The 27,376-nt window shown below is 44.7% G+C and overlaps 1 protein-coding gene across 1 annotated transcript; it reads right to left on the minus strand.

The window, feature by feature from the left end:
- Nucleotides 1-206: 206 nt before the first annotated feature.
- On the minus strand, nucleotides 207-10,511 carry LOC107214349 (NF-kappa-B inhibitor zeta-like). The gene is made up of 12 exons (XM_015649640.1): nucleotides 10,067-10,511; nucleotides 7,979-8,100; nucleotides 7,402-7,450; nucleotides 7,094-7,140; nucleotides 6,110-6,954; nucleotides 4,183-4,288; nucleotides 3,779-3,925; nucleotides 3,533-3,593; nucleotides 3,234-3,400; nucleotides 3,044-3,154; nucleotides 2,614-2,725; nucleotides 207-2,211 (listed from the first exon to the last, which is right to left on the minus strand). The coding sequence occupies exons 1-12, from the start codon at nucleotides 10,308-10,310 to the stop codon at nucleotides 2,201-2,203; spliced, it is 2,022 nt and encodes a 673-aa protein (XP_015505126.1). The 5' UTR covers nucleotides 10,311-10,511; the 3' UTR covers nucleotides 207-2,200.
- Nucleotides 10,512-27,376: the final 16,865 nt, after the last annotated feature.

A 27,376-nucleotide genomic window follows, 5' to 3' on the forward strand; every position in this document is an offset into this window, starting at 1 on the left:
TTTGGGTCCTGTAATCCCCTTTGGAATTAGTGGTGGAAAAGGGGGATGCTGGAGGATTTCTGCCACCTTAAAAACCAAACTAACAACAAAACCTTCACACACTTCTCAGCTTTGAAACTCTGCTTAATTTGCTTTTTCCATGATGTCCCCGTCTGTTGTGAGCTTAGTATGGACAGAAAAGTACAGAAAAAACCAAGTTACTGCATGAAATAAATCTATTTATTGACAGGAAGAAGTGAAACAACATAAAGCGACCTACTAACAATGCAATTAATGGATAACTGTGGTAGAATATACTGTAGAAATAAGTTCATCTCTGAGTATATTGAATAAATGTTATCTATATGAATAGTTTAATACTCCTGTCCTTTCACCTGAATGCTTCCCATGACTAAAAAGTTAATGCTGTATTATTAAATGAGAGTTTACTATGCTTTTTAAAGAAATCCTGTGAGAAAATTCAGGGTTTTTTCCCCCCTGCAAATGCTCATGGATGCTCTTTGTTCAACACTCTGCTTCATCCTCGTGATGTGGGATTTCTTGGTCGGTTTTTAATGAAAATAAGGAGTTGGATCTGACCCTTCGATCCCACAAATGGAAGCTGAGCTAACCCAGAATTATTTATCCTTAATTGTCTTCAAATGAATCAAAAGCTGAGTGAGAACAGATGGGAGTGAAAATGCAAACAGAAAGAAGGATGAGAAGCGATGGGGGGACAGAGAGAAATAACAAGAGAGGAAAAATATCAAGAAAACCTGGGACAAAAAGGGAAAAATAAAAGACTCAAGGTTATTAAAACATGAGGGAAAGCTTAGGAAGGAGGTGGATGAGTTATGCAACTCATCATGAGAATAACATATTATATATATATATATATATATATATATTTAATGAAATACTGAAAGATTATTATGTCTCAGATTAAAGCAGATACAAAAGAGAACTCTTTAGCTGTTCAGGGCATCAGAATCACAGGATATTATCCAAATCCCATTGGAATTCACTTCAACACTGCCACTTCTCAAAGTTCATTCACCTTGTGCAATGTAGCTCTTGGAGCTTAACACTTGAGGAAACCCCATAACACAAAAATAACCTTTTTTTTTTTTTTCACAAGAAGCAAATGCAAAGGGTCCATTAAAAACATTCCCCAAAATGCTGAGTACTCAACACTGGATCCTGCAGTGGCTTCACGTGGGAAATCTCCCATTTTCCTCAACGGGAGACACGTGAGGGGCTGCTGGATCAGTCATTTTTGGGGTTTAGGTTCTGTAAAAATAGAATTGCTCCCTATGTAGCAAACAGGGAAGTTTCATAGAAACCAGCCAACTCGCAACCAGAAGTTCAAATTAAATGAGAGTAAGTCTGGGAAGAAATAATTCAAAATAAAAGTGATCTAGTTTGGAGTAATTGTACTGAATAACTTGGTTTTCTGGCAGTGCAGGATCATTTCAGCTCCATGTTATGCTCCCATAAAAATGATCCTTCAAAAGCTGTTGTTATATATTTGAATTTTATAAAGGTAAAATCCTCTGACAGATATTTTAGAAAGGAGCTGACTCGAAACACTTTGTCCCAGACTTCACCTACAATCCACTATCAGTGCAGAATTCTGATTGCATAAATAAAAAGCTTGATTTTTGTTGAAAAAACATGCTCAGCACGATTTTTGTTTTGGAACTTCACCATGAAACTGCCTTAAAGTGTCCAGCCTTGGCCAAATTCAGAGCCAGACTGCAGAAAATATTATCTATAACCCATCAGGCTCTGAATCCCCAGGGCTTGTGTTTAAAATGAGATTTTCAGTCAATCTGAATGTTGAATTTGGAGTGCAGAGACTGATTTTAGACTGAAATCCTCAATATTAGGCCCTGGATGGCTAAAATGTTTTTCTTGAACTAAACACCTGCATGAAAATTCATCAGAGCTTCAGACTGCAGGGCAGCTACACCTCAGACCTGAGCAGAGAAGCACAAATTTGTGAGAAAATTAAAATCTAATCCTTCCTGGAGCACCTAAAACTGAATTCCTGGTGAAAGCTGCACTGAGGATTTCCCTCATTTATCAGTTTTCTCTTTAATTCTGGCTCCAGGTGAGACCTTTCCAGCAGATATATTATAATACATTCTATATTTTGCTGTCTGTGCTGTGGTTATTCTCTGGCAGGAGGTGACCCACCAGATGCAGGTGATGAGAGTTCTCAGCATTTCCCTGGAAGGAAAAGCAGCAAATTTCAGCTCAATCCCCAGGCCGGGTGTTCCTGCTAAAGCCACGGATTTATTCCCCCATTTTCTGGATTTATTCCCCCATTTTCTGGATTTATTCCCCCATTTTCTGGATTTATTCTCCCATTTTCTGGATTTATTCCCCCATTTTCTGGCTGCCTTTGGGTGAGGAAGGAGGTTTGCAAGGAAAATGAATTCTGGGTATAAATCCAGAGGTTGGGGTGAGGTGCTGAGCATCTTTTCCAAAACCTCCACTCTGTGGAGGTTTGAACTCAGGGATTTTGGGGGGTTTTTTTCCACCCCAAATGGTTCTGTGGGGTGGCAGAGCAGGGAAGGGATGGATTGAGCCACTCCAACTACCTGAACTCAACTTCCCACTACAAAATACCTTTGAGAAGGACATCAAGGAGGTCTGAGGATGACAAGGAGCAGAGTTCAGGTAAGTTTTCTGCAGCTGGGGGAGCGGGGATTCCTCTGGGAGCATCCAGCAGGCTGCAGCTCTGTACAGGTGAAGAGACCAGAACAGTCAGTTTCCAGCTGAACTGGACTGAAATGTTGTTTTTTATTTCTGCTGTGTTTTCTCTCCTGTTGGGAGAACCTCAGTGATGTGAAATGGGGCCTCCAGTCTGTATTTCTAATTGAAATCTTGTTATATTATTACATTTATTCCATGTACTACATGTTTATCTGAAAGTGGCAAAAAAGACAAAAAAGCTGTAACTTTTTTTTTTTTTTTTTTTAAAAGCACTGAATATTTGCTTAATCCTGGAAAATAATCCTGGAATTAGACATTGCCTGTGTAAAGCAGCCATAGTTACCTCTTGAAGAACATCCTGTGCCTGGGGTTTTTGGGTCTGGAGCAAACACATGAGCTCTGTGTTCTCCTCGAGCCTTAGGCAGGCGGTGGAGGTTTGACATGAATTCAGCACCTGCAGGTGACAGCAAATCCTGTGGTTGCACAAGGATGGGAACACTTAAGCCAGGCAGAGATCCTGCTGTGATCCTCACCTGCAGCTGGGGCTTTGCTCCCATCTGGAGCAGGCAGAGAATTCCCTCCAGGATTTGGTCTTTGCGGAGTCTGAGGAACCTCCCCGAGCCAGGATCCCTGGCAGTGCAGTGGGATTCTGTCACCAGCACCGTGTGGGCAAGAGCAGCACGGTGCAGGGGTGTTAAACCTGCAGGGAACACCGTGGAAAACTCAAATCCAGCCCCTGGCCCCCTGCCTGGAGGCGATCTGGATTTATTTATCTGGATTTATCGCTTTGGGATCTAAGCCAAGCCCCCGTGCAGTTCACCCTCCCTCTCACCGTAGTGGTCAGGCAGATCCACTTCCACACACACCCCGTTGTTCTTGCAGTTTTTCAGGACCTGAAATGAAGAATATCCAGGTGGTTCCTGCCCTCTGGCACTGCCAAAATACCCTTTCCTCCCCCAAATCCCTCTGTAACCACATCAGACCAGAGCTCTATGGAAAGCCCCAGGTTACTTTAAACACCAGAACGTGCATGAGTTGCTTTTAATCTGCTTTTGCCCAACATAAACACCCAATTTACCTCCAGAACTCTCAGATATCCATTCTCTGCACACAGGTGGAGGGGAGTTTTCCCAGAGCTGTCCTGCTCGTTGACATTGGCTCCCAGGGAGATCAGGTCACTCACCATCAGGTGCTGGTTCTTTTCTGCAGCAAGATGTAAAGCAGTCTGAGAAGGGAAGAAGGGCAGAAAGTTGCAGTGAAAGGCAAAATTAGTTTAAAAACAACAACATTTTTTAAATAATGAAGTGGGAAGTTGGGATTTTAGGGCTCTGTTCCCACTTGTGCTCCATCATCCCCTTCCCATTCCCATTTTCCCTTCTTTTCCAGGACAGCAGAAGAATGTTTGATGCTTGGCTGGGGTTTGCATGAGGGGTTGCACGTGATAAAAAATGACCTTTTTTTCTTGGCAAATCAGCCTCCTACCCTTTTCTCTGCATTCTTCTCATCGATCTTGTTGAGGGATGCAAATCTCTGGGCCAGAGCAAAAGTCAGAGCCCTCCTTCCCTGGGCAACAGCCTTGTGCAGCAGCCTGGAAGAGAACTCAGTTGGGAACAATTGGAAGAGAAAGGAGTGGTTAAAACCCCCCAAAAAGGTGGTTAAACCCCCCCAAAGGAGTGGTTAAAACCCCCCAAAGTACCAGGCAGAGTGTATTTAAAAGCATAAAATACTAATGCTGTAAACACTGAAATTTTGGGATATTCAAGGGTTTATTACTCTCTACAATAAAATTGCAGTTGCTGTTTTGTCTGCCAGGATTTCTTGCTTCCTCTCCAGGAGCTAAGCCACAATTCCTTGCTGCCCACAATCCCTGTTTGTGCAGGGAAAAGGGTGCAAGATCCCTGAAAAGCAACAGAAGGGAAAGGCTCGCTCTTAAAAGAAAAATTTCCCACCTGGAATTGAGTCCTGTGAAGGAGGAGAGCTCAATTTTCTGTCTGTTCAGTCTCAACTACTGAATTAATTTCAAAAATGTAGTGCCATTTGGAAAATTCAGTTTCTACTGAATTTCATCCCCAAAAAAACTCTTTTATTCATTTTTTTTTCTCATAAATTTGGGGGTGTCTTCCTTTCCTCAGGAAGGAAAAATTAATGCAGGCATTGATTGCACTTATTTATTTGTTCTTCCCCTATCTGGTAGAAAAATATCCTTAAATACAGCTGAACAACTCTGACACTTCTTGCTGTGTTTGGGATTTTTTGGGGTGTTTTTTTTTTTGGTTTGGTTTGGTTTTGGGCTTTTTTTAAATGGATTTTTGATCCTATTGTTCACCATTCAGTAGAATTCAGAATGATCTTATTTAGTTTGAAATCCTGCCTTTTGAGTGTAGAATCTTTATAAAAGTGAGTTTAGGAGTGAGGAAACTTTTGCTTGTGAATTATTCATTAACAGTAGGAATCTCATTTCTTAATTGTGATGAATTTCGTTCATGCATGAGAAATTGTTCTGTGTCATTTTTAAAATGGGAGGACATATGTAAATATGTAAATAGGTGACCTAATCGTTGTTTACTGAGTTGCATAATTGCTGAAAAGTGAAGTTTGGTTTTATTGTTGCACTGGAAGTCATTATTCTGAATGGAATAATGGAATGTTCTGAATGGAATAATGGAATATTCTGGATGGAATGGGAATTTAAGGAAGAGGCCAGAGCTGTGCTTGGTTTTCCCTGTGTGGGGTTATCAGTATTTTAAATTTGGGACAGGAATTTATTTTTTTTTCCCCAAGACTCAGATAATTCATAAGTTATGCCATGTTTTCTGTCAATCTGATTTGATACCAGCTATCCCAATCTACCTAAACTGCAAGGAACCTAATCAGACATTTTAATTTTTTCTTGTAAATAGCTCTTTTCTCCACAAGAACCCCATTCCAGGGTGATACTGGATTTTACTGGGATCAGGAAAAGCTTTGTTTTCCTTTCATTTCCATCAGAACAGCCACTCCCAGCTCTTTGGGAATCTGTGCTCCAGTTTGTGTTTTTGGGTAATCCTCCCATCCATTGTTATTAGCAGTTAATAATACAAATAATTACCCTGAGAGTGTCTGCAGCATGGAAAAGATATTTTTTGCATATCTTCTTTGGTTTTTTTTTCCCCCAGCACTTACTTTGCTTGATTTTAATTTTCTTGTGAATCCCTACACATACCTTAAATATTTCAACACCCTGAATTCATCCTGATACCAGGATATTACTGCAAATATGGAGTATTTCTATTTTCAATATCTGCCTAAAATTCTGTGTATTGATTCAAGTTGGAGCTTCCCCTGGAGCAGAGAAGCTTTTGATCAGAGGTCAGAGCAAAGTGATGTCCCCAGGGGACAGAAATCAACGTATTTTGACAGAAAAATTGACCTGTTGCCATTTTCGTCAGGAGCCAGCAATTTTTCCTCTGGGATGTTCCTCAGCAAGTTTTCCTCCCTGTGCAGCTGGAACTGGAAGAAGGAGAGGGCAGAGAGGTCCTGCCTGGTGAAGGAAATTTGGGTTGGCCTCAGATGTCCCTGCACATCTGGAGAGCCCCTGGGAGCTCCCAGCAACATCTGTCCCAGGCTGGGGAGTGCAGGCATGTCCTGGGATGAAGAATTCCTTGGGAAACCTTCCTGGGATGGAGAATTCCTTGGGAAACCTTCCTGGGATGGAGAATTCCTCAGGAAACCTTCCTGGGATGGAGAATTCCTCAGGAAACCTTCCTGGGATGGAGAATTCCTCGGGAAACCTTCCTGGGGTGGAGAATTCCTCGGGAAACCTTCCTGGGATGGAGAATTCCTCGGGAAACCTTCCTGGGATGGAGAATTCCTCGGGAAAGCTACCCGGGAGCTCGGGAGAGCATCCTGCATCCACCAGCCACTCCCTTTCTCGCCCGTCCTGGAGGTCATTCCCGGCGAGCCGGACCTTTGGGTGCTTCCCTGCTCCCCGTGGAAGGAAGGCTCTGCCTGTCCCCGCAGGATGGGGTGGAAATCTCCCGAGCAGGACCCCGGGTGAAGCTGCCTCCCCTGCGGGTCACCAGCCGCCTCCTCGCTCCCCAGGCTTTCCCACCGGCAGCTCTGCAGATCCGTGGAGAATCCCTGCCAAAACCCGTCCGGCACGGGCTGCCGAGGCTCCTCCCTGAGCTGGCTCTCGTTCAGATCCTCCTGCAGCACCTCCACCAGGATGTCGAGGTCCTCCAAGCCTTTGGGGGTTTGCCCAGCGCTCTGCTTGCTCTGAAACAGCAACAGAAGCCGGGCAGGGTGGAAGAAAGGGGAGGGAAGCAGACATGAAGTGTCCTGTTCTCCCTCGGTGCTAGAACAGGAATTCTGCCCCAGGAGCCTGGCACTGCGGGGTTCAGGGTGTTCTGCATACCTGTCTAAGCTGCTTCTCTGTATAAGGGTGAGCTCTCCTCTTCTCTGCTGGAAAAAAAAAAAAGGAAGAAAACATTCAGAGCTGCGGGGAGGCACAGACAGAGCAGAGATTCCCATCAGTCCTGCCCCAGATAAGAGCCAGATAACCCGGACAGGGCGGTGATGCACAGCTGGCCGGCCTCCTGGAACTGAAGGGACCCAGCAGGGATCACTGACCATGGGACAGGAGTGCTCTGGCTCTTTGGGTACCTCACAGTGATGATCCTACTAGAAAAGGAGGCTCTGTTACCAAGTGAGGCGTTTCCAAACCTGTTTTTCCTGAGGATCCTTTGGTTACCATCTTCACTGATGAGGCTTCCTGAGGAGACAAAACCACCCAGCTTCAATGTGAGATGCTTACACGGAGGAGAAGATGAAACAGTGGCAAATATTGTAACATGAACAGGGTGAAATTGCCTCCTGTGCTATGGGTTTTGCTCAGCAGGGGCTGCAGGTGGGGAGATTTCCGTGAGTGGGTAATTCATGGCAGCTTCATAAAGATCTTTACTGCAGCCTGGGACTTTTTCAGCTCCTTGGGCTGACTTTGCAGGTTGTGGAGCAATATTTTTACTGTTGATTGGGCCATCTTTGCCTTGATGGAATGATGTACAGCATCCACAGCATGGATGGGTTCCTGCCATCACTGCCTTGGGACTGTTCCTAGCCCAGCCCTCATTCTGTTTGAAATTTGCTTTATTCTCCACTTTTACCAAAAGCATTGATTTGGTGGCTGGAGGAGGCAGCAGCTGCAGGTGTGAGCCCTGCAGAGCACCCCATGGGGTGTGACTGTGTGCACCAGGATGCTGCAGCCCTGGGAGGAACCTTCCCAACCTCCAGCATTTCTCACCTTGCCGGGAGCAGGGTCCAAGCCTTTGGAAAGTCGGATTTTCCTCAGCAGTTCCCGCACCGGCATCTTCACTCTCACACCCATGTAACGCTTCTGAGGGGGATCAGAGCTAAGTTCAGAGTCTGGAAAAGTCACAACACGATGCTGAAAGTAACACAATTGTCTGAGCTGTTGGAGAAGGGTGGGAGGATGAGGTCAGCCTGGGGAACAGGCTCTTGATTCTGGTGTTCATCACCAGTTGTGGGAAATTTCCACATCTCCCTGCACGTTCCTTGGCTCTGCTCAATAATTTTCCTTTAATGAATCCCTCCTCCGTTTTCCTGCGTGCCACAGAGCGTGGATTTGCTTTTGGGGAATGTGTCAGCAGTGTTTAGGTCTCTGCCCCTCTCACATTGTGATTTTCCTGTGTTGTGGTAAATCTGCCTTTGCAGTTTCCTGTCCTGTGCTTTGTTAAATTGTTATCAGTGCAACAACAAGGAGCAGAATTTGTTCAGAGTTAAGATAGGGATGCTCTGTCCAGTGGCTTTCCCCCACGGCTCTCAGTGTGTTTGGAAGTTTTTGTGTGATTCAAAGCCAAACAATGATTTTCTGCACCAAAATGAAACAGTTATTTGAGAATATACCTCATTGTCCAAACAGGCTCTCTCTTTGTCAAAACAAGCTGCTCTGTGATTGTTTGTGTTAGGTCTCCTTGCATCTGGGCCCTGCATCCCCAAACTTGAAAGACTTGCCCAGATTAGGAGCTTAAATCCATTGGCTTTTGAAATACCTTTTATGTAACACTGGCATTCACATCCTTGCCTTGTGTGTCCCCCTGCTTGGAATAACCTTTATTTAAAATGCATTCAGCAACAGAAATTACCACTCAAAAATTATGAATTTCATTAATCAGGGTTTTCCCAATAAAATACACCACAGAGAAAGGCCCAGCTCCAAGGAAAGCCCAGGCTTTGGGAACCAGAGCGTGGGATCCTGAGAGCAGGGAGTCATCCAGCAGCAATGCTGGAGCAGGGAGAAGCTTTCTGTTCCCACTGCAGCTCATGGCAAGAGCAATAAAAACAGCTCTTGTGATCAAACACACTTCAGGATTAAACAACACAACAGCCTGAAATGAAAAAAGGTGCATTGGGCCAGCAGCTCCTGGTGCTGTTAAATAAAACATGAGCCACCTGAACCAATATTCCTGACTAAAATCTGCGTGTGCTCTGCTGGAATCTGGCTGGAGCCTGTGGAGGGGAACCAGGGGAGCTGGGCAGATGGGAATGGTGCAGCTCCTGGGATGTCTGAGAGGAGGCAATCCTGGCAGGGGAACCAGCCCCACAAGATGTGGTTTCTTGTTGCGTGATTTTGTTTCCCTTCCCTGCTCCAGGCAACGAGAGCTGACACCCCTCCAGCAGGAGGGAGGCGAATCCCGAGCAGCAAATGGTGCCTTTGGAATGGAGATGGGGTTGTTGTTTTGTGCTGAGATTTCTGGCACTTCTCAGTGTTTAACCTATCACTGAATAATCAAAACACTGAGACCTCGAAAAGCAGAGTTTGTTTCTCAGGCTGTTCTAGAAATGATTCCCTTTTCTCATAGATTGGTGTTTTGACAATGAATTATTTACTGTTTGTAGAATATTTTAAAGGTTTCTTTGAGAAGCTTTTTAACAAGCCAGTAGGATTGCTAATATATTGTTATCTGGGAAGAGTTTCCAGTGATGGATCAGATATGTCCTAGAAATTGAAGGACTCTGCAAAGGCAATGATTCCCCAAACACACTTTCCAGTGACTTTGAAATGTTAATAACTCAGAAGATCACATCTACCACCTTGCTGTTAGTTCAGAACCAAACTTTCAATTCAGAATGCAAACGAGCAGCAGAACACTGGAGACAGACAGAAATGATGGAATATTGGGCATCCTTTGGAAACTGGAGCAATTTCTGACCTCAGCAGCAGAACACAACAAAATCCAGCCAAGCCTGAGTAGGGGAATGTGCTGAACATCTCTGATATTTCTGAGCTTGGCTTGTGCTGCTCAGAGCCCCGGGTCACTGGGCTTCATCAGCACGAGATAGGAAATGGGAATAAAGGTTTTTCTCTTACCAGCAGGAGCAGGCATCCCTGGAGGTTTGCATGGAGGAGGAGGGTGGTGGATCTTGGGACTCGCCACGTTCAGCTCAGTTAATCCAGAATCTGGCAGAGATGGGCTGTGCTGGAAGCAGCTCTTGGGGCTGGCAGTTTCTGCAGGCAGCGGGGATCCCTGGCCTGGGCTGTAGCCACAGATTTCACTTTCACTCATGTTTTGGTTCACCAGGAGCTCAGAACTCATGCAGACTGTTTGCAACATCTCCACTGTGTGAGTGCAGAAAAAGATGAAAGAGGGGAGGGAAAAAACCCTGTTCAGTTGTGTTTCAAAAAAAAAAAATTCAAAATCAATCCAGTATCACATGGAGACCATGGCAATGTAATTAATCCTCTGATGTAATTAGCTGAGTCCAGCTTCCCTCTCGTCTTTGGAGCAGCAAGTTCCAGCAGGGGAAGAATAAAAGCAGCCCTGGAGTCCCAGCAGGCACTGGAAGCAGCTTTTGAGAGTTTCTTGGCTGCAGTTCTGCTCTGCTCTTTATACTCAGGTACGCTTTGGAGGACGGCAGCCTGGGAAGGCTCCACCCTCCTTCCTGACAATCCTGAGCAGCTGATGAAGAAATGAATTTTCCCAAGAAAAACCTTTAATTGCGAGTTTAAAAAAAAAATAAAAATATTTTTTTCCCCTTCTGTGTGAAACAGAAAAAAAATTAAATTCTGATTTACTGGGGAGGGAAAAGCAACCTCTGACTTAGAGTTGTGCAAGTGAGTGAAGTAGAAGGAGATCCTGAATTAAATGTTTTGGGAATTTTCTCCAAAGTGATTTTCAGCTGGGATAGGGTGAGTTTTGTTCCCAGTAGCTGGTGCAGTGCTGTGGTTTGGATTTAGCAGGAGAATACTTTGGGTACCAAACTGATGCTGCAGGTTTTGCTCAGCTGTGCTTCCCCCAAATCAAGGAATTTTTTGGGGCAGGAGGTGCAGAAGAAGCCGTGAGGGAGCACAGCCAGGACAGCTGACCATGGCCAAAGGCACAGTCCACACTGCAGAAGGCCTTGCCTGGTTATTGAAATAATTAAATATTGGAACTGGGGGATTGAGGCACCAATTTCAGGGCAGCAGCTGGTGGGGGACCCCCTTGTGTTTATTGTTTAATTGGGGTTTATTGTTCTCTCTCTCCCCCCTCTCTCATTTCATTCAATTATTTCATTTATTAAATTGTTCTCATCTCATCCACGATTTTTCTGCCTTCTCACAGCTCTCTCCTCATCCTGCCAGGGAGAGGGGGTGAGCTGGTGACTGTGGGGTATTTGGTGCCACAGGGGTTAAACCATGACAAATGGGGGCACTTCTTATAGGCAATCTATTTCCTGGTCACCAGATCTCAGTGTCAGATCTAAACTCCATTCCCATGTCCCTGGGAAATGTATTTCACCCTGTGGGCTGTGCCATTTCAACTGAACAAGCAGATATTTCTCTTAAGTACCTAGATTGAAAAAAGGATTATGATGTTATCAGCTGCATCTTCTTCCCTGGCTGTGTCCTGGAAAGCATTCCAGATTTAATCCAGAGCAATATCAACTTTGGCATCAGGGGACAGCCAGACTTTCTGGGGCAGATTTCAAAGAAAAACATCACATTTGTGTTATAATTTAAACTGGGCAATGACTCCACTCCCTGACCTGAACAATCCCATCACCTCCTTTCTCTGCACTGGCAGCAACAACTCCAGGCTCAGGGATGTTGAAAGGATTATTCAGGTATTGATCAAAGGAGATTTGATGCTTGTAGAACAAGCAGGGAATCAGGAGCTGATCTGCATTGCAGTGGCTCTTTCCTGGCTCCCTGCCCCACAGATTATTGCTGCCAATTAATGGAGCTGGATGATTAATGAATGGATGAGGGAGGATGACTGGAGCCAGCCTTCACCTTCCTCTCTTGTCCCTGGGAAATCCCAGGGCTCTGCAGGACAGGGATGAAAGCCACAGTGAGCCAGCATCCCAGTTTATTCCCCAGTTTGTTCAGGAGGAAGGGATTTGTTAGACAACCTTTTCACTTTCAAACTGTGCCTTGTCTGACACAGAGACAGCCACAAAGGTGTCTGCTTCCTCTAAGGACACCCTCTGCTCCCTTTGGGTAAATATTTTCCTTCCATTTCACCTGCTTTACCTTTCTGATTGCATGGAGCCAGGATCCAGCCCCTCAGTGTCCTGAATATCTGTGTTACCCTGTAAATATCCTCTGCAAATCTCTAGCACGAGGCACCAGAGAACTCCTCCACGCTCGCCGAGGTGGGAGAATTTGGCCTCCTGCAAACAGGAAATTACTGCAGTGACTCACTGCCTTTATTGGGCAGTAAATCACATCAGAGATTGCTCCTCTCTCTATTCCCCTCCAAACTCCAGCCTGATTGTTGGGCAGTTTTATCTTCTTCTTTATAACCTGTGATTACATTCACAGTAAAGCAGGAATTGGCCTGGGTTTGGCACAGGTATTGACCTATATTGGTGAGGAATTGACCTTGCTGTGGCACAGAAAGGACCCAAATGCAATCTTCAGCCATGAGAAAAGGAGTGGATTTTCAAATCTAGCAACAAAACCCCTTGGAATGTGGACACTACAAGGTCTCCAAGGCTTTGTATTTGTTTAACTGGGAATTTTGTGGTTCTGCTTCCAACCTCAACAGGTAGCTGGCATTTTAAAAGAATCCTTTGTTGCTCTAATTTCAAACAGCTCTCATGAGTCTTGTTCTGTGAACAGGCACTGCTGGCTGTGAGCTGTCCACCTCCAGCTCCATCCCTGTTCAATTGCAATTTTCATTTTGGACCCTCTAATAATAATGCTGCACCGAGTCCTCTTTTATCCACCGAGGCAGGGCAGGTTCCAGCTTGCACAGCAAGCAGAGGGAGATCCCAAAAATGACTTTCTAGGATTTGTAGATGCTGCTTCAGTCGCTGCCTCCTGATTCCCACTGGAAGTTCCTTACAGACAGAACTGTTTAATTTGTTACCCAGTGAAACCTGGGCTGGGGAGAATGGTTTTTTACCCAAGAGTGTGGAAGATTTCTGCATTTTTAACACACTCTGGGCTTCTATTTCATAAAAGGGAGAACATTTCAAGCGTTGAAGGTGCAAGAAAGGAGGATATGATTGGGTGAGGGTCTCAGTGGCAATCTTCTGGGGCAAGGGGTGAGGGTCAGGCCAGGTTTGGGCATAAACAGAGCTGAGCTTTTAGGAAAGACAGGTTTGCACTGTAGGAAAAATCACATGCCAGATCTTTCATGCTGGGAGATTTTATTTCTTTTTTTTTTTCCTGCTTTGTGCATTCCTGATATCCTGATTAATTCCTGAAATCCCAATGCAGGAATTCTGATTCCTGCTGTATTATTTTCAGCAGAAATAGCCACCACCCTCTGAAGTTCTTAGTGAAAATAAAAACCTGCAATGAACTGATTTGTGATGGGCAGCTTTGCAAAACCTCCCTCCGTGTGAACGATCAGGTTGTGCTGCCCATGGGTTGAGCTCCTTTTCTATCTTTGGATGGATGGAGGGTGAATCCTGTCTCTCTCCCCTCCTCCCTTGTTCCTCCACTCTCCCGAGCACACACCCACTTTAACAGCGTTTGCTGGGGTAGCTGTTTGTCTGTCTCTCCCTTTGGATGCCGGCTCTGAACCCACCTGACTGAAAACCCTTTGTTGCAAAAGGTTTCCTCTATTAAAATCCTCTTTTTGCATATTGGGAGGGGATGGGTTTGATTTGCACTGATGGAGAAAGCCAGGAGGAAGCTTTCCAGCCACTGCTGAGGTGACAAACAAGATACCAGGAGAGATTTTAAAGCTCATCTTTAAGGAGAATTGTCCGTATCTAAAGGTGAACATAATCCTGTGTAAATATATCTTGAGCGGAATGGATGAGGAGCATTTAAAAGGCTGAATAATGAAGTTATTTATAATTAAGGACCAGAGTGGGATACGGGTGGATTTTCCCCTGGGAGGCAGAGCAGGGCTGTGGAGGCTCCATTTGCATGGGAAGCGCTGCAATTGAGATGTGACAATTCCGGCGCTGTTGTGACATCGCCGCTGGGTTTGTCACACGGAGTAAACATCCACCTGATTCATTACCTGGGCCAGGACTGGCCTGGGGTCACCTGGGGTGGCTGGGGACAGTGTCCTGTGCCCGGTGATGCTTCCCAAAGAAACAAAACCTTCCCCCGGGGAGCGGAAAATCCCTGCTGAAGGCAGGAGGGCACAGTGGGGCACGGCTGTGATGAACCCCAGGATCGCTGAGGCTGGAAAAGCTCCAAGATCAGCGAGTCCAACCCTGTCCCCACCTTGTCCCCAGCCCAGTGCCACCTCCAGCCCTCCCCAGGACACCTCCAGGGATGGGCACTCCAAACCTCCCTGGGCAGCTCCTTCCAGCGCCTGGCCACCCTTTCCACGGGGAAATTCCTCCTGGTGTCCCACCTGAGCCTCCCTGGTGTAATTCGGGGCTGCTCCCTCTCCTCCTGCCCCTGTTCCCTGGGATAAGATCCCAAATCCCCTGGCAGGGAGCTGTGCAGAGCCTGGAGGTCCCTCCTGAGCCTCCTTTTCTCCAGGCTGAGCCCCTTCCCAGCTCCCCCCGGACATCTCCAGCCCCTCCACCCCAAAGGTGATGCTGACAATGTCACCGTCCCTCCCTGCTCGATCCCCATTGTTTCATTTCCAAGAATTGCCTGGAAATTACCTGTCCCTGACTCATCCCTCCTGCTGCTCCATGGTTACCTGCAAATGTTTTCCTGGGATCCAGAGCTCCCTGGCCAGGGCACGGGTGGCAAGTTCAGACTGTTTTTACCTCCCTGAAATCTTCCACCGTGAGGAAATTCCTCTTGTGTGGGGCTGCTGGGTTGGCTCTGACCCCCTCAGAGGGGAATCAGGACATTTCCCAGAGTTTTCACCCCTTCAGACCAGGGCAAGCAAAGCTCTTCTCCCCCAGGACATTATTTCCTAATTTTTATGCAGTGATCAGATGCAGTTAATTGTTCACCAATGTAGTCCTGAACTGCGGGGTGATTAAAGGACAAGAAATTATTTTAATCTGCCTGTTTCTGATGCCTTGAGGCATCTGGGGATGGGATTTGGTTTGCCCTTGGTGCAGCCCTGAGAATTATCAGTCTCCACTCGGAATGATGTGGCTGTGGGCTTGATTTTTGGGGGGATTTCTGGAAAGATGAGGAAGGAAAGGAACCCTGAGCTGCTGTAGGAGGGGTTTGCTGGTGTTCCACATTTAAACTGTGCCCTTAAACCTAAAACTGCTCCATCTGAGCCGTTCTGTGCAGCAACAGTGACCTCCCCTGGGCAGGAGCAGCTGCCAGGGCTGGGTGTTCCCATTCCATTGACACACAGATCCCAAATGGAACTGATCACCCGATCCCAAATGGAACTGATCACCCGATCCCAAATGGAACTGATCACCCAATCCCAAATCGAACCCATCACCCAATCCCAAATCGAACCCATCACCCAATCCCAAATCAAACCCATCACCCAATCCCAAAAAACACGCAGCACTTCCCAGCTTTCCAAATAATTTAGGATCAACCTTTTTATTCATCACTTTTCTGACAGTTTTTCACCAGTCTGTACTGCACAAATATCCAGATAAAAGTTTAAATTTAGAGGCCTGATAGGCATGGAAAGATAAAAGGGATAAATCTTATTATTAGTGGAGCATTTTGACGGCTCTTCCTTTGGGTGCTCCTCACTTTAATGCATTTTTCACTAAGGAATTTTTTTATTCAGGCAAGGAAAAAAAATTCAGAAGTTTCCCTTATTTTGGGTTTTCTTTTCTCCTGATTTATTTGCCAAAGCAAACCTTTAGGAATCACCTGCTATGGTTTCAAAGGCAGCCTGTCTTTTCTTCCTCATCTGATCAGTGCTGGGCTCTTAGCAGAGCGTGGCTGTTCTCCCAGAGCACCTAAAACGTGAGATGGGGAGGAAAATCCATCCCAGGCTGCTGTTGGGTGCAGCTGATGGAGTCCAGCCTGCTGGTGGCTGCAGTGAGGGGTTTGCTGAGCTCTGGGAGGGATAATTTCCATTTTGTGACGTTGTGAGTTACAGAAATGGCTCTGCATTCGCAGCGTTGTGGACTCACGTCAGAGGATGGTTGGGTTGGATGTGCTTTCAGTGATCACAGAATCCTCTCCCATTTTTCTTGAGCTCCTCATCCTTCCCCTGGCTGTAGAGGGGGAGATTTCCTCCTTCCTGCAGGGACAGGGATGATTATTCCATGATCAAACTGCCCTTCCTCCCCTGCTGGAAATTGCAGAGCCAGCCTCTCCACACGTGTCCTCACTGCCCCTTGGAAATCTGAATATTTTTATTTTTAGTGACAATTATTTTTAGCAGCCAAGGGAGGGAATGGAGTGGTTTAAGATGTTTCATTCTGCCGAGTCCTGGGGCCTGTTAAATTTTAATGGGAGTGCTCAGGGTTTCACCTCCCCAGAACAGGGCTCAGGGATGTTTGTTCCTGGCATTATTTTTCATCCTGATGACTCTAGGAACAAAGTGCATTCAGCTCCTGAGTCCAGAAATGAGTGGTGATGGAGGAACAATGGTTATTTTCCCTCAGGCTGGACTGGCTGCATGGAGAGATACAGAAAAAAAAATGGGAATTAAACCCATGGAGCTTCTGGGGGTTTTGCTCTTGAGATGAAAACCAGACATTTGTGCAGAGGAATTGGCCACATCCATTTATGTGTGCACTGAAAAGAAATAAATGTTGGTATTATATTTGCAAACTCTGGAAGGCATTGATGGTTCATCTTTCAAACAAATAACCTTCATCTGGGGAGTGCTAGCATCAACTGCAGCTCCAGGGCATCGAGGTGAAGGGATCTCCAAGCTCAGCACTTTCTATTCCTTTTGAAATGCAGATTTATTTTTTTTTTTAGGCTGCCTGGAGTGTTTTGGGAATTTCTTTGCTGTTATTTGGGTTGAAGGAGATTGGAGCAGAAAGCACAGGGAGAAATGGCAATAATTAGGTTTGGCTTTTGAGGCACGTTGTAAAATATTTTTGTAAAAATGAAACTGAGTTTTAATTTGTGATGAGCGACGAGAAAAACCAGGTCAGGAAAATCGAGAGGAAGATAAAATGCTGGGTTTATATCCCAGGTTGTGTCACTAGATGGTGCTGGGAATCAGACCAAAGGGAACCCTCGGCAGCAAAAAACCCACATCAGGTTCCAAACAAACTCAGCAAAAAGGGAAATAGAGGAGAGGGTGTGGAAATGTAAGGTTGGAACAAATCTGATGTGTGAGGATGGTGTGTGAGGACTTCCCCGTGGTTTAAAATGTGCAGAAGATGGCAGAAATACCATTTTTAATGCTTTTCCCTCCTTGCAAAGTTGATGTCTCAAACATTTGTGTTTCTGACAGCTCCACTGGGAGCTGGGGCAAAAAGGGGGTGGAAGGGACAGGGCAGAAAGTGGGGCTGGATTTAGCAAAGCTCAGGTGAGAGCTCAGGTGGAATTGTTCGTCTCAAAGGACTCACAGAAGGTGGGATTTAAATGAGACAATTGTAGAACACACCAGGCCCACGTGGCACAAGAACTGCCCCCCTTTTTGTGTCCCTGCAGCTCACTGGATCTAAATTAAATGTGAATTTCATTTAGATCTGTCCACACCTAAACCAGGTTTCAGCAAAGCTGAGGCCAACTCCTGGTTCAGCAGAGGATAAACTCAGCTTTAGAATGCTCAGGGTTAATGTTTTGAGAGCCAGAGCCACAAAAACACATATTTTTTGGATTCTGGGTGCTTGAGTTTCTGCATTTACAGTTGGGTGTTTTTAAGGATCATTTATCTGCTTTGTTATTGAAATACAATGACGTGGCCAGCAGCCAGGCCAAACACGGGCTCCTTCCAACTCTTGCACAATAAATGTCTCCCTCACCTTTGAATTCCTGCCCTGACAGACTCCAGCACTCGGGATCTGCTCTTCTCTTCAGGGGCTCAAAGAGTTTTTCTTGCTTAAGTGACTTTTTGCATGTGGACAAAAAGGGGAATTTAGGCCCCAAACCCCTGAATTTAACTTTATTTTATTTATATTTTTTTGTGCAAGTCCCCTCCATTCGTGTCCTGCCTGGGTTGAGGTGGTTGAACAGCGTTTTTTAATCTGTTTTCTCTCATTTTCTGCCCAGAGCTGCTGGTGATGAGGTGGAGAATGTCACGTCAGGACAGAAGGTTCCTCCCTGCCGGATTTTATCTCCTGGCTGTCTCTGGCCTGGCAGGGATTCAGGGAAGCACTTAAATCAGGAATTTCGGGGCTGGCCTGACATTAACCAGGAGCTTGTGCAGTCTGAGCTGGGGGCCTCACACCTTTTTGTTCCTGGGAGTCCAACATTCCCTGGAATTCCTTGGGAATCGAGCTGGTTTCAAGTTTGCTCTCCAGAGAGATGTGGTGCCTGAAATTCTGAGCACTCAAAAGGGACCCTGCTCTGGCAGGAACAAAAAAATTTGGTGATTTTCCAGGAATCTCCAAGATTCTCCAGATCATCTCTGCCCAGAGAGGGGAGAAAACACTGAAATGCAAATTATTTCTATTCTATATAAGCTCCAAGGTGCCTGGATTAAAGCAGGATTTCCACAGTGGGCTGTGAGGGAGATATTTCAATTAATCACAATTTTATTTCTGTATAATTCAGGACCTTGGTGCTGACTTTCTTCTTTGAATGGGATTCAGACCACTTGTAATAATCCCTGATGGTATTTGCCAGAAATTTTATATTTCTACAGCCAAATCCTCCCATCCCAAAGCTAAAATCCACCTAAGCAATGTTCCTAAATCCCTGAATGTCAGGGAGTCTGGAGCCTGTTGTTCAGCCAGGGCAGCTGAATAAAACCAGAATAAAGATTTTTGCCAAATTTCAACTGCTCTGTATCAACTGCAGGTGGGCAGCGTGAAAATTTGCTTATTTGGGGTTAATAATTAAAGCCATACACAAGTGGGGAGAAGAAAATGAAGGCCCTAAATGCATTTTATTCCTCTGGAAGTCACAAACAACAATGGGGTTTAATCTGGGGTCAGGTTTCAGAGCCCTTTTCCCATACACCCAAATTATATTTCACTGCCAGTGGCCTCCATCCAAATTCCTTCAGCATCAGGGAAACGACTCCCACTGAGGTCATTTAATTCAGCCCTACCGTGGCTGCAGAAAAATGGGGAGAAATTATTTTATTGAGGCATAAAAATGCTGTTTATTCCTTGTGGGTTTGGATGTGGGGGCAGAAAAAAGCCACAGAAAATATGGATTTGTAGATCTGTGTAAATCAGGTGAGGGTTCCCCAGATCTGCTCCTGCAGGGATGGGAAAGGTCAGGATTTTTGTCAGTGCTGGGGAAATTATTTCACTTTGCCTGAAAAAGGAGTAAAAATATTGTTATTCTTTATCCTAGATCTCGAGATGTCGTTTGGAATGGGTAAATTATTTTGATTTCAAGAAAAACACAAAGCAAACCCCTCTAAAAAATACCTGTAGAAGCTGGATTTAGTGGGATTCTGGCTGGTCTGAGAGGATGCAGTAAAAAAAAAATTAAAAAGCATCCCTGCTTTTATGGTCAATATTCAAATTAATGATACCCAAAATTAACTCTTAGTTCTGAAATTTGATCTTTGCTGGACTCTGAGTTATAACTCTGAATAAGAGCAGAACCCTGCAAAACAACCCTGTAAAACTTCTGAGCTTGCTGAGCTATTTTATTTGTTAAATGTTGGGTATTTTATTGCCTTTTTGGTTTTCTTGGTGACAGCTGGTATTTACCTCAAAATAAGGAAGTACATCCTGTTAATCAGCAAGGCTGAGAAATGTATTCAGAGGCATTAAATTCCTTTGTAGGGGGATAAATGAATCCCCAAGAGTTGTGTGTGCCCAGCTCTGCTGTGACAGAATTTTAAAAGCCAGGGCTTTGTTTCAGTGAGCTGAGGCACAAAATTTAAGGAGAAACATCTCAGCAAAGCCAGATTGCTGCTCTTAAATAGATATATCTCACAGAAATGTGTTTATTTGCTCCAGGAGAGATTTCCTTGGGATTATTCTTGCTTGCATTTGTTTGAACCATGAAGAAATAAATGATTGCTCTGTCAGCTTTTGAGGATCAGCCTCTCTGCCCAAACCAGTCCAACCTGGGCATTGTTTGGGTTGGTTTCTTGCCACGTGTTTGTTTTCTTTTTTATTATTATTCTCCAGCACTCAGTTCCCATGAAAGTGCCAACATCTTCCCCCCCCCTCCTCCTCGTTGGGAGTTAATATTTCATTAGCATAAATCATTTTGTGTCTTCTGGAGTCTGACCTAATTTCTCCATGGCTACAAAACTTCACTTCATCCTTCCTTGCTGGGGAAATTCAGCACCACTTCCTTCTGCTGGAGATGCTGTCCCTAAAATTCCTGCCCCTAAAATATTTAACATCAGAGAATTCAACTTTTTTTATTTTCTTAGCAAAATTATTTTACCTGAGGCACAGAAAAATGGGAACACACTCCCCAAAACCTGAGATTTCCAGAGGATGGAAATACTCCCACAAAAAAATTTAATTCTCATAAAAGGTGTTCATAACTCTCACTTCAAACCACAGACTGAGCTGTTAAAATTAAGGAATCACCGATTCCAGCAGGGCTTTGCTAACTGAGCCAATACATGGAATACATGGAATGCTGAATTCCTGCAGGATGCAGCGTCTTGTTCCCAAAAAATGACATTTATCATTTAGCTGAGGTGAAAGATGATGCAATTTCCCAGGACATGCAACCAGCTGAGGGTGAGTTTGGGTAGGGAAATGAGAAAAATGCAAAAATACAGGTGTTGCTTGGAATTTGCTCCTCTTTATCCAGGGTTAAGAGGCTAATGGAAAACACGGCTCACACAAGGGGGACCTTGGCTAAAAAACATTAAAAAAAAAAGGAAAAGAATTAAATATTTACCCAGTGAGAGAAATGCCAATTGCCAGATTAAATATGCAGGTTCTTTGTTATCATTCCTATGATTCCAGGACAAAAAATCAGAGCTGAAGGAGGAGCAAATACCTGGGACAAGCTTTTCCACCTGTGCAAAGCGAGAAGGGACGTGCCCACCTGGAGGGCAGTGACCCCTGGAATCGCTTCCCAGACCCTTTCCATCCCTTCCCACCCCAATTTTCCCTGGGGCTACAGATCAAGTTTTATGTGGGATTTATGCCCAAGAACAGCCAAAACCGAGTGGTTTTTTCCAGTATTCAATGGGAGCTCCAGTGAGTGGAGGATGCTCAAATTTTGTGTTGAATGAACTCTACCCTTGGCCAAGGAATGATGTCCATGGGATGTTTTCCATGTTTCTGCTGGTGCTTGGGAAGGGCTGGGGATGTGCAATTAATCCTCAATTAATCCTCCCTGCTATGAGAGCTGGTGCTTGGTGCCAGAGGAGTCTCAGTCCTGCCTGGCACAGAACACAGGGAGGTTTTTCCTTGTGTGTAAAACCTGCTCTGGGTTTGCCTGCCCTGGGATTCACAGCTCTGATATCACCACTGTGCTCCCCATTGCTGAATTTAACCTGTGTACATAGAATAGATATCATTTAGGCAGAATTCTCAGGTCAGACAATTCCATTTACACTCAAAAAAGAGGAATCCTGGGGGTCTCACCTTAACTCAGAGGATTAACTCATGAATTACCTGTGTTTATACAGGCAAGAAATGGACAGGTTTGGGTTTTTTGGGTTTGTTTTGGGGTGGTTTTTGGTGGTGGGGTTTTTTTTTTGGATGCCAGGATAATGATATTATTCCAGCTGAAATAGCCAGGGAGAGACAGAGCCCGTTAATGACAAGAATCCATGTGATTTTTGGTTTTTAGGAGTGTGCCCAGCTATTCTGCATACCATTATCTTAAATATTTAAAAATCCCCAATCTGATCCTCAATGATTGTCTTGAGATTAGCAGGATTAAATAAACCTCAGTGGTTTTCATATTTGTAGTCTGTTCTTAAATCTCAAACACACTCGAGCTCATGTTTGCAAGTCCTTCCCTGCAGCTGAAGTCCCTGGATTTGCCTTTTTTAAAATTAATTACAGAAATACTCTCACCCACTCAAATGCAGGTGCTGCTTCTTGAAGAGAAATGTTAAATGTCAAAAATTTGAAAATAAACCAGAACAGTTGGAAAGGGAGGGAGAAAAAAAAAAGAAAATAAATAGAAAAATCTTGGCACCTCAGACCTGGCAGCACAGAGATATTTCAGTTTTTCCCCCACTTCTCTCAGAGAGTTGTTTATTTGCTCCTGAGGGATTGAGCAAATCCTACTTTTCCTGCAGGACAAGTGGTGGATTTTAGGGTGAGTCAGGAGCTGCTCCTGCCTCGAGCCACATCCAAAGGGTCAGAAAAAAGGAATGGTCCCCATAAAACAGGGCCCAGGCAGAAGAATCCCCATAAAACACGTTGTGTCCTGCCTGGCTGAGCCTTGTTAGGCTGAGTTAATTACCTGCAGGGTTCTCTTCTGTTAACAGGGCCAATGCTTGTGCAAAAGCTCTAAAATTGGATTATTTTGTGTGGTTCTGGGAGCTGTGTTAATGTTATTGGAGGTTTAACTCTCTGTTCTTCCTCTGGAGAGGAATTCCAGGTAGGAGGAGGATGGCAGAGCTTTGAAAGGAAGTTTAATTAATAAATTAACTTCCTCCTGAACAGATTCCAAGGGTCCAGCCATGCTTGGCTCTGTCTTTGCCCAAATCTTAGAGAATTCCTTTAAGTTTTCTCCCAGAACAGCAAAAGCAGGGCATCATCCAGAAATCTCTGCTGGTTACAGAGGATGGGGACCGGGACTTTGAAGATTTTGGAGCTAATTTTAATTAGCAAACAAGGAGGAGCTTTGTGCCAGGGTTTGCAGCACCGATTCTTCCAGCTCCTGAAGGGCTGAAAGATGGAATTTGTTGGGTTGAAATGCACAAAAGAAAGAAATCTGATTGAGGTCTGTGGAAAGGAATTGTCTCTGTCACAAACTGATTTTAAAACTGAAGGTGTTTTATTGGGTAGTGTTGTTATGTGAGTAAATCATTTCACTTGGTGCCATTTTCTAATATCTCCCAAGGGACTGATTTTCACAAAAAGCAGAATTTTTGTTTCCTAAGTCCTGAGATTTTTGGAGAGATGTTAAAATCTATGACAGAATTTTAAAAATGTGCACATATTTAACAATATTACAAAAAGCATTTTCACCAAGGGTGGGAACAGCAGGGACCTTTCATCCCTGAACCTTGACCTTTGAATTTGGCTTTGGCTGGCTTTATTTGGTTTATTTGAGTTGCTTTTTGTTGTTTTTGTCTTTTTTTTTTCCATACAGAAAAATCAAAAAGCTCATTCATTTTGGGAGTATTCAGTGGTTTAATGGCAGGATGGGATTTATTGCTGTGCTTTGTCTCTTTTTGCCTCACTGAAAAGGCTGAAATGTTCCATTTGCTGCGGCTGCTGAGAAAATCCATCGAGTATCGACAAAGCTTGGAAGGGAAACTGAAAACAACATTTTTCCTTACATGAAAATATTCAGCACCTCAGCTCATTTGTGTATTCACTCCTAATGTTTCATTTATAAGTTGCAAAGCCAGAGGAAACATCAGAATAAATGAGTCACAATATTTTTACAATATCGAGATTTTTAGCTGGGAAAGTCCACGTTTACCTCGCTTGCAGCAACTGATGGTTGAGACAGCACAATCTGATTTGTTTTGGTGGTTTTTTTTGTTGTTGGTTTTTGTTGGTTTTTTTTTTTTTCCTCTGATGTTATCAGAACAGAAAACTCCATGCAAATTTTGGAGAGGCTTCAGCAGAACGCTGATATCTGTGCCCTGACCTCCTGCCTTCCAGAGGTTGCAGGTAAATTCATTACTGCTGAAAACACTCAAAGTTTCTTTTGCTGCCTGTCAGGGTTCAGGGAATTTTCCTCTTTTCCATGGCAGGATGTGAGGAAAGGCTGCTCTGCTCCATCCTCTCTGCAGGTGAGCACGAGCTGCTGCTTTTCCCAGGAGTGCAGGGGATGACAGGCATGGAAAATCGGTGTTCTACAGCCAAGTGTTTCCCATACTTGGCAAATTCTTCCCCAAAAACTGATTTTTTTTCCCCTGAATTTATTCACCTGGCCACAGCCTGCCTGCACTTGTGATGCACTTGAATTCACTGCCTGCAATTGGGAGGGAATAAATGATTTTAAAATTGTTTAAAATCCAAACCATGGGGACCTCTGACCCTGTAGGAAAATTCTGCCCTTCTGTAAAGAGAAAAACAACTTGAAATCATTTTTTTGGATGTCACCCAGCCTTGTCTAATAGGAAAACAAAAATACTCCTAAAAACAATCACGAATGTGTCTTAATATTTGGGTTTAGGCCTCCCAAAATGTGGCATTTGCAGTTTCAACCAGCGCTGGTGTAAAAGAGGAAAGGTCACAGCATCATCCAAAGAGAATCTGGAATCCAGTGGGATTTTAATTGGATGTTGATACTTCTCAGTGACACCAGGGCATGGAATTACAAGGGAAATCCCCCTCATTTTTAATGCCTGCAGAATTTATTTCCATTTTTGCCCACATGCATTGTAATTTCCCCTCATTTTCTGGTACCCCTGTAAATCTGACACGCTGGAAAGACAGAAGAAGGGACATCCTGCAATTTGTGGTTTTTTGCTAGAAGTGATGTTTTCTAGTGGGGGAAAAAAGAGAAATAATCTCAAACAGGTTTGTCCCAGTCTTGTTTTATTTGGTTTATTATTTATTCAGCATTTTGTGTGAGGGGAAATCCCCAAATTCTCCCTGCAGAACTTGTGTATTCCAACAAAAAATCCACCTGAGAGTGAAAACGAGCATTTAACTGTGCTAGCCACAACACTTGAGGTTTCTATACCTCCCACTGAGTGCAATCATTGAATTTAATCCGAATTTTTGGAGATTTGGGTCACCCAGGGTTGCAGGACTGGAGCTGCAGAGGAGATCAGGAGCTGAATGAATTGTGGCAGCCCCAGCTCTCGGTGCAGGTGAGGATTCCTGAGGCCAGACTCCCTGGCAGGGTAAACCTCCCTCATCAGTCTTTCCCTGGCTCAAAACACCTTCAGAGGTGAAATTGTGTGGAAAATAAATAACTGCAGAGTGTGCAGAGCTGCTGACAGGTGAACAAAGGGGAGAATTAAATGGAAAATTAAATGCCTTCATTGGTTCTTGCACCAGAATCATCGAGTTCAGTTCTAGCTGGTTTCTCTACCTAGTTTAAACACAATTAAAAGTCACCCAGTGAGAGCTCCAGACACTGAGAGTGGGGAATTTTCACAGCTGAGCCCTCCAGAGGGAAAGCCCTTATTTATTTCCCTTTATTTTTATCATTTTTGGTGCATTTGGAATACAAGAAAATACCCTTATCTCTCTCTGCACTGCAAGAGAGGAGGGAGATAACCCAAAAATCTGTAGAAAAGATGGTTAGGGAGCAATCAGAATATTAAATGGGAATGTCTGGTTTGAACATTTTTCTCAAATACATTCTTTGCTGCTGATGTTACTGCCATGATGATGGAACTTTTAAACATCTGCTGTATTTTCTATCTTCCTTTAAAAAAAAACAAAACCTGGGTTAAAGAAGAAGTTTTCAGGCTAACAGAAGATTCATGTCTGCAAACAGAATTTCTGCTTTATGGGGGGTATTTTATATAATGTGTCATAAATCTGCCTGAACAAAAATCAGAGCAGAATTCTCTGTTTGCCCCAGGATGCCGCTCTTAAATCACATTTCCCCCGCTGCTGCGCTTTCCCTTTTTAAAATCACTATTTACTGGATGGAATGAGGGGAAACGGGATTGTTTCTGATTTATTTTTTTTGAGCATTTCCCCTGATTTTACGGCTTAATCCGCAGCGGGGACCAGCAGGTGGCAGCTTCACCCAACGAATGCACATCTGCTAAACTAAAATTTCGGTAGAAACGCTGACTGAAAAAATTTGGGGTTTGGGTAAATGATGTTTTTTTGCCTGTGCTTTATTGTTAATTTGGGTTTGGGGTCAGGAGGAGGGAGTGGGGTCACTGCTGATGCTCTGATTTGCGGGATTGGTGTGACAGGGATGGTTTTTGGCAGAAAATCGAGGTGGGTGTTTCGGATGATGCTCAGCTGCAATCTCTGCCCTGGATCCCATTTCACCGAGCCCTGAAAGGGAGCTGTGACCTTCTCCCCTCAGAACAGGAGCTGTTTTCAACACCAAAATTCCACTTTCCTTCGTGCCATGAAGCCCTTCTCCCTCTACCTATTCCAGGGCACAGAAATCAGTGACTGAACTTGGTGTGGCTTCTTTTTGATGCCAAGAATTTGCTGTTTGGATCAAACACTGCCACAGTAACAGCAAAAATGGGAGGGAACACGTTTGGAGTGAGTAAAATACAAAACATTTCCTATCTCCCCTCTCCCCCAACTTCTTCATGGAGCCTTTTCCCCCAGACTGAGCAGAGAATTAATCTGAGGGCAGAGATGAGCCGAGCTCTGGGGTCAGAGCTGTCCAAGCCCTCACACTCCTCATGTCCTGGGAAAAGTAAACGTGCCGAGCTTTCAGAAGCAGCTGCACCCTCAGGGGGCTTTCCCAGAGGTTTGGAGGAGACCACAGAAAAGTAAATGAAGCAACGGGAGCTGCTGTGTACACTCAGAGCTCGCTATTGTTCTCGGCACTCTCTGCCCACTCCTCGGCACAGATTATGGGGAAGGCAGGCAGGAGATGCTGCCAAAGCTGCTGGGTCCCCTTCCTCCTCCAAACTCCAAACGTGCTCAGAGAGTGCTCTCACCACCTGTTTTCCAGAAGGTTCCAGGCAAAAGGGACTTGACTTTCTTTGTGACTCGATTTGGGGTTGAACTTTTGCCTCAGAGTCAAGGTTTGTGTGTTAAATCCATCAGGTGGAAGCAGCCTGGTTTTCTGACCTGATAATAGAATATCAAGGACCCTTGGCTTGAAGAAATGCTGGGTGTCAGGTTTTGGCAAGCCTGGGACAATGTCTGAGTGTGAAAGGAGGTGTTGGAGCCCCTGGATTGCTCTGCTGAGTCGGGCACAGGGCTGAATGTGCCTTTTCTAAAAAGTTTTGAGATGGGTTTGTTCCACGGTGGGAACGGAGCACTCAGAGCTCCAAAACGCCTTCCTAGGACTTGCCTTAGTGTGCATCCAGTCAAAAGTGCCGTTCTCAGAACCTAAATTCGTGTCAGCAGTAACAGGAATTTGGAATGAAAGCCTCTTCTGCGAATGGTGAATGTAGGACGTGAGAAGCAGCTCTGGGCTCGTGTTACACACCTTCCCTGCTCTGCAGTCCTGCCCCTGGGAGCAGAAAGAGACCAT

Source organism: Parus major, chromosome 24, assembly GCF_001522545.3.
Source record: "Parus major isolate Abel chromosome 24, Parus_major1.1, whole genome shotgun sequence".
Lineage (NCBI taxonomy): Eukaryota > Metazoa > Chordata > Aves > Passeriformes > Paridae > Parus > Parus major.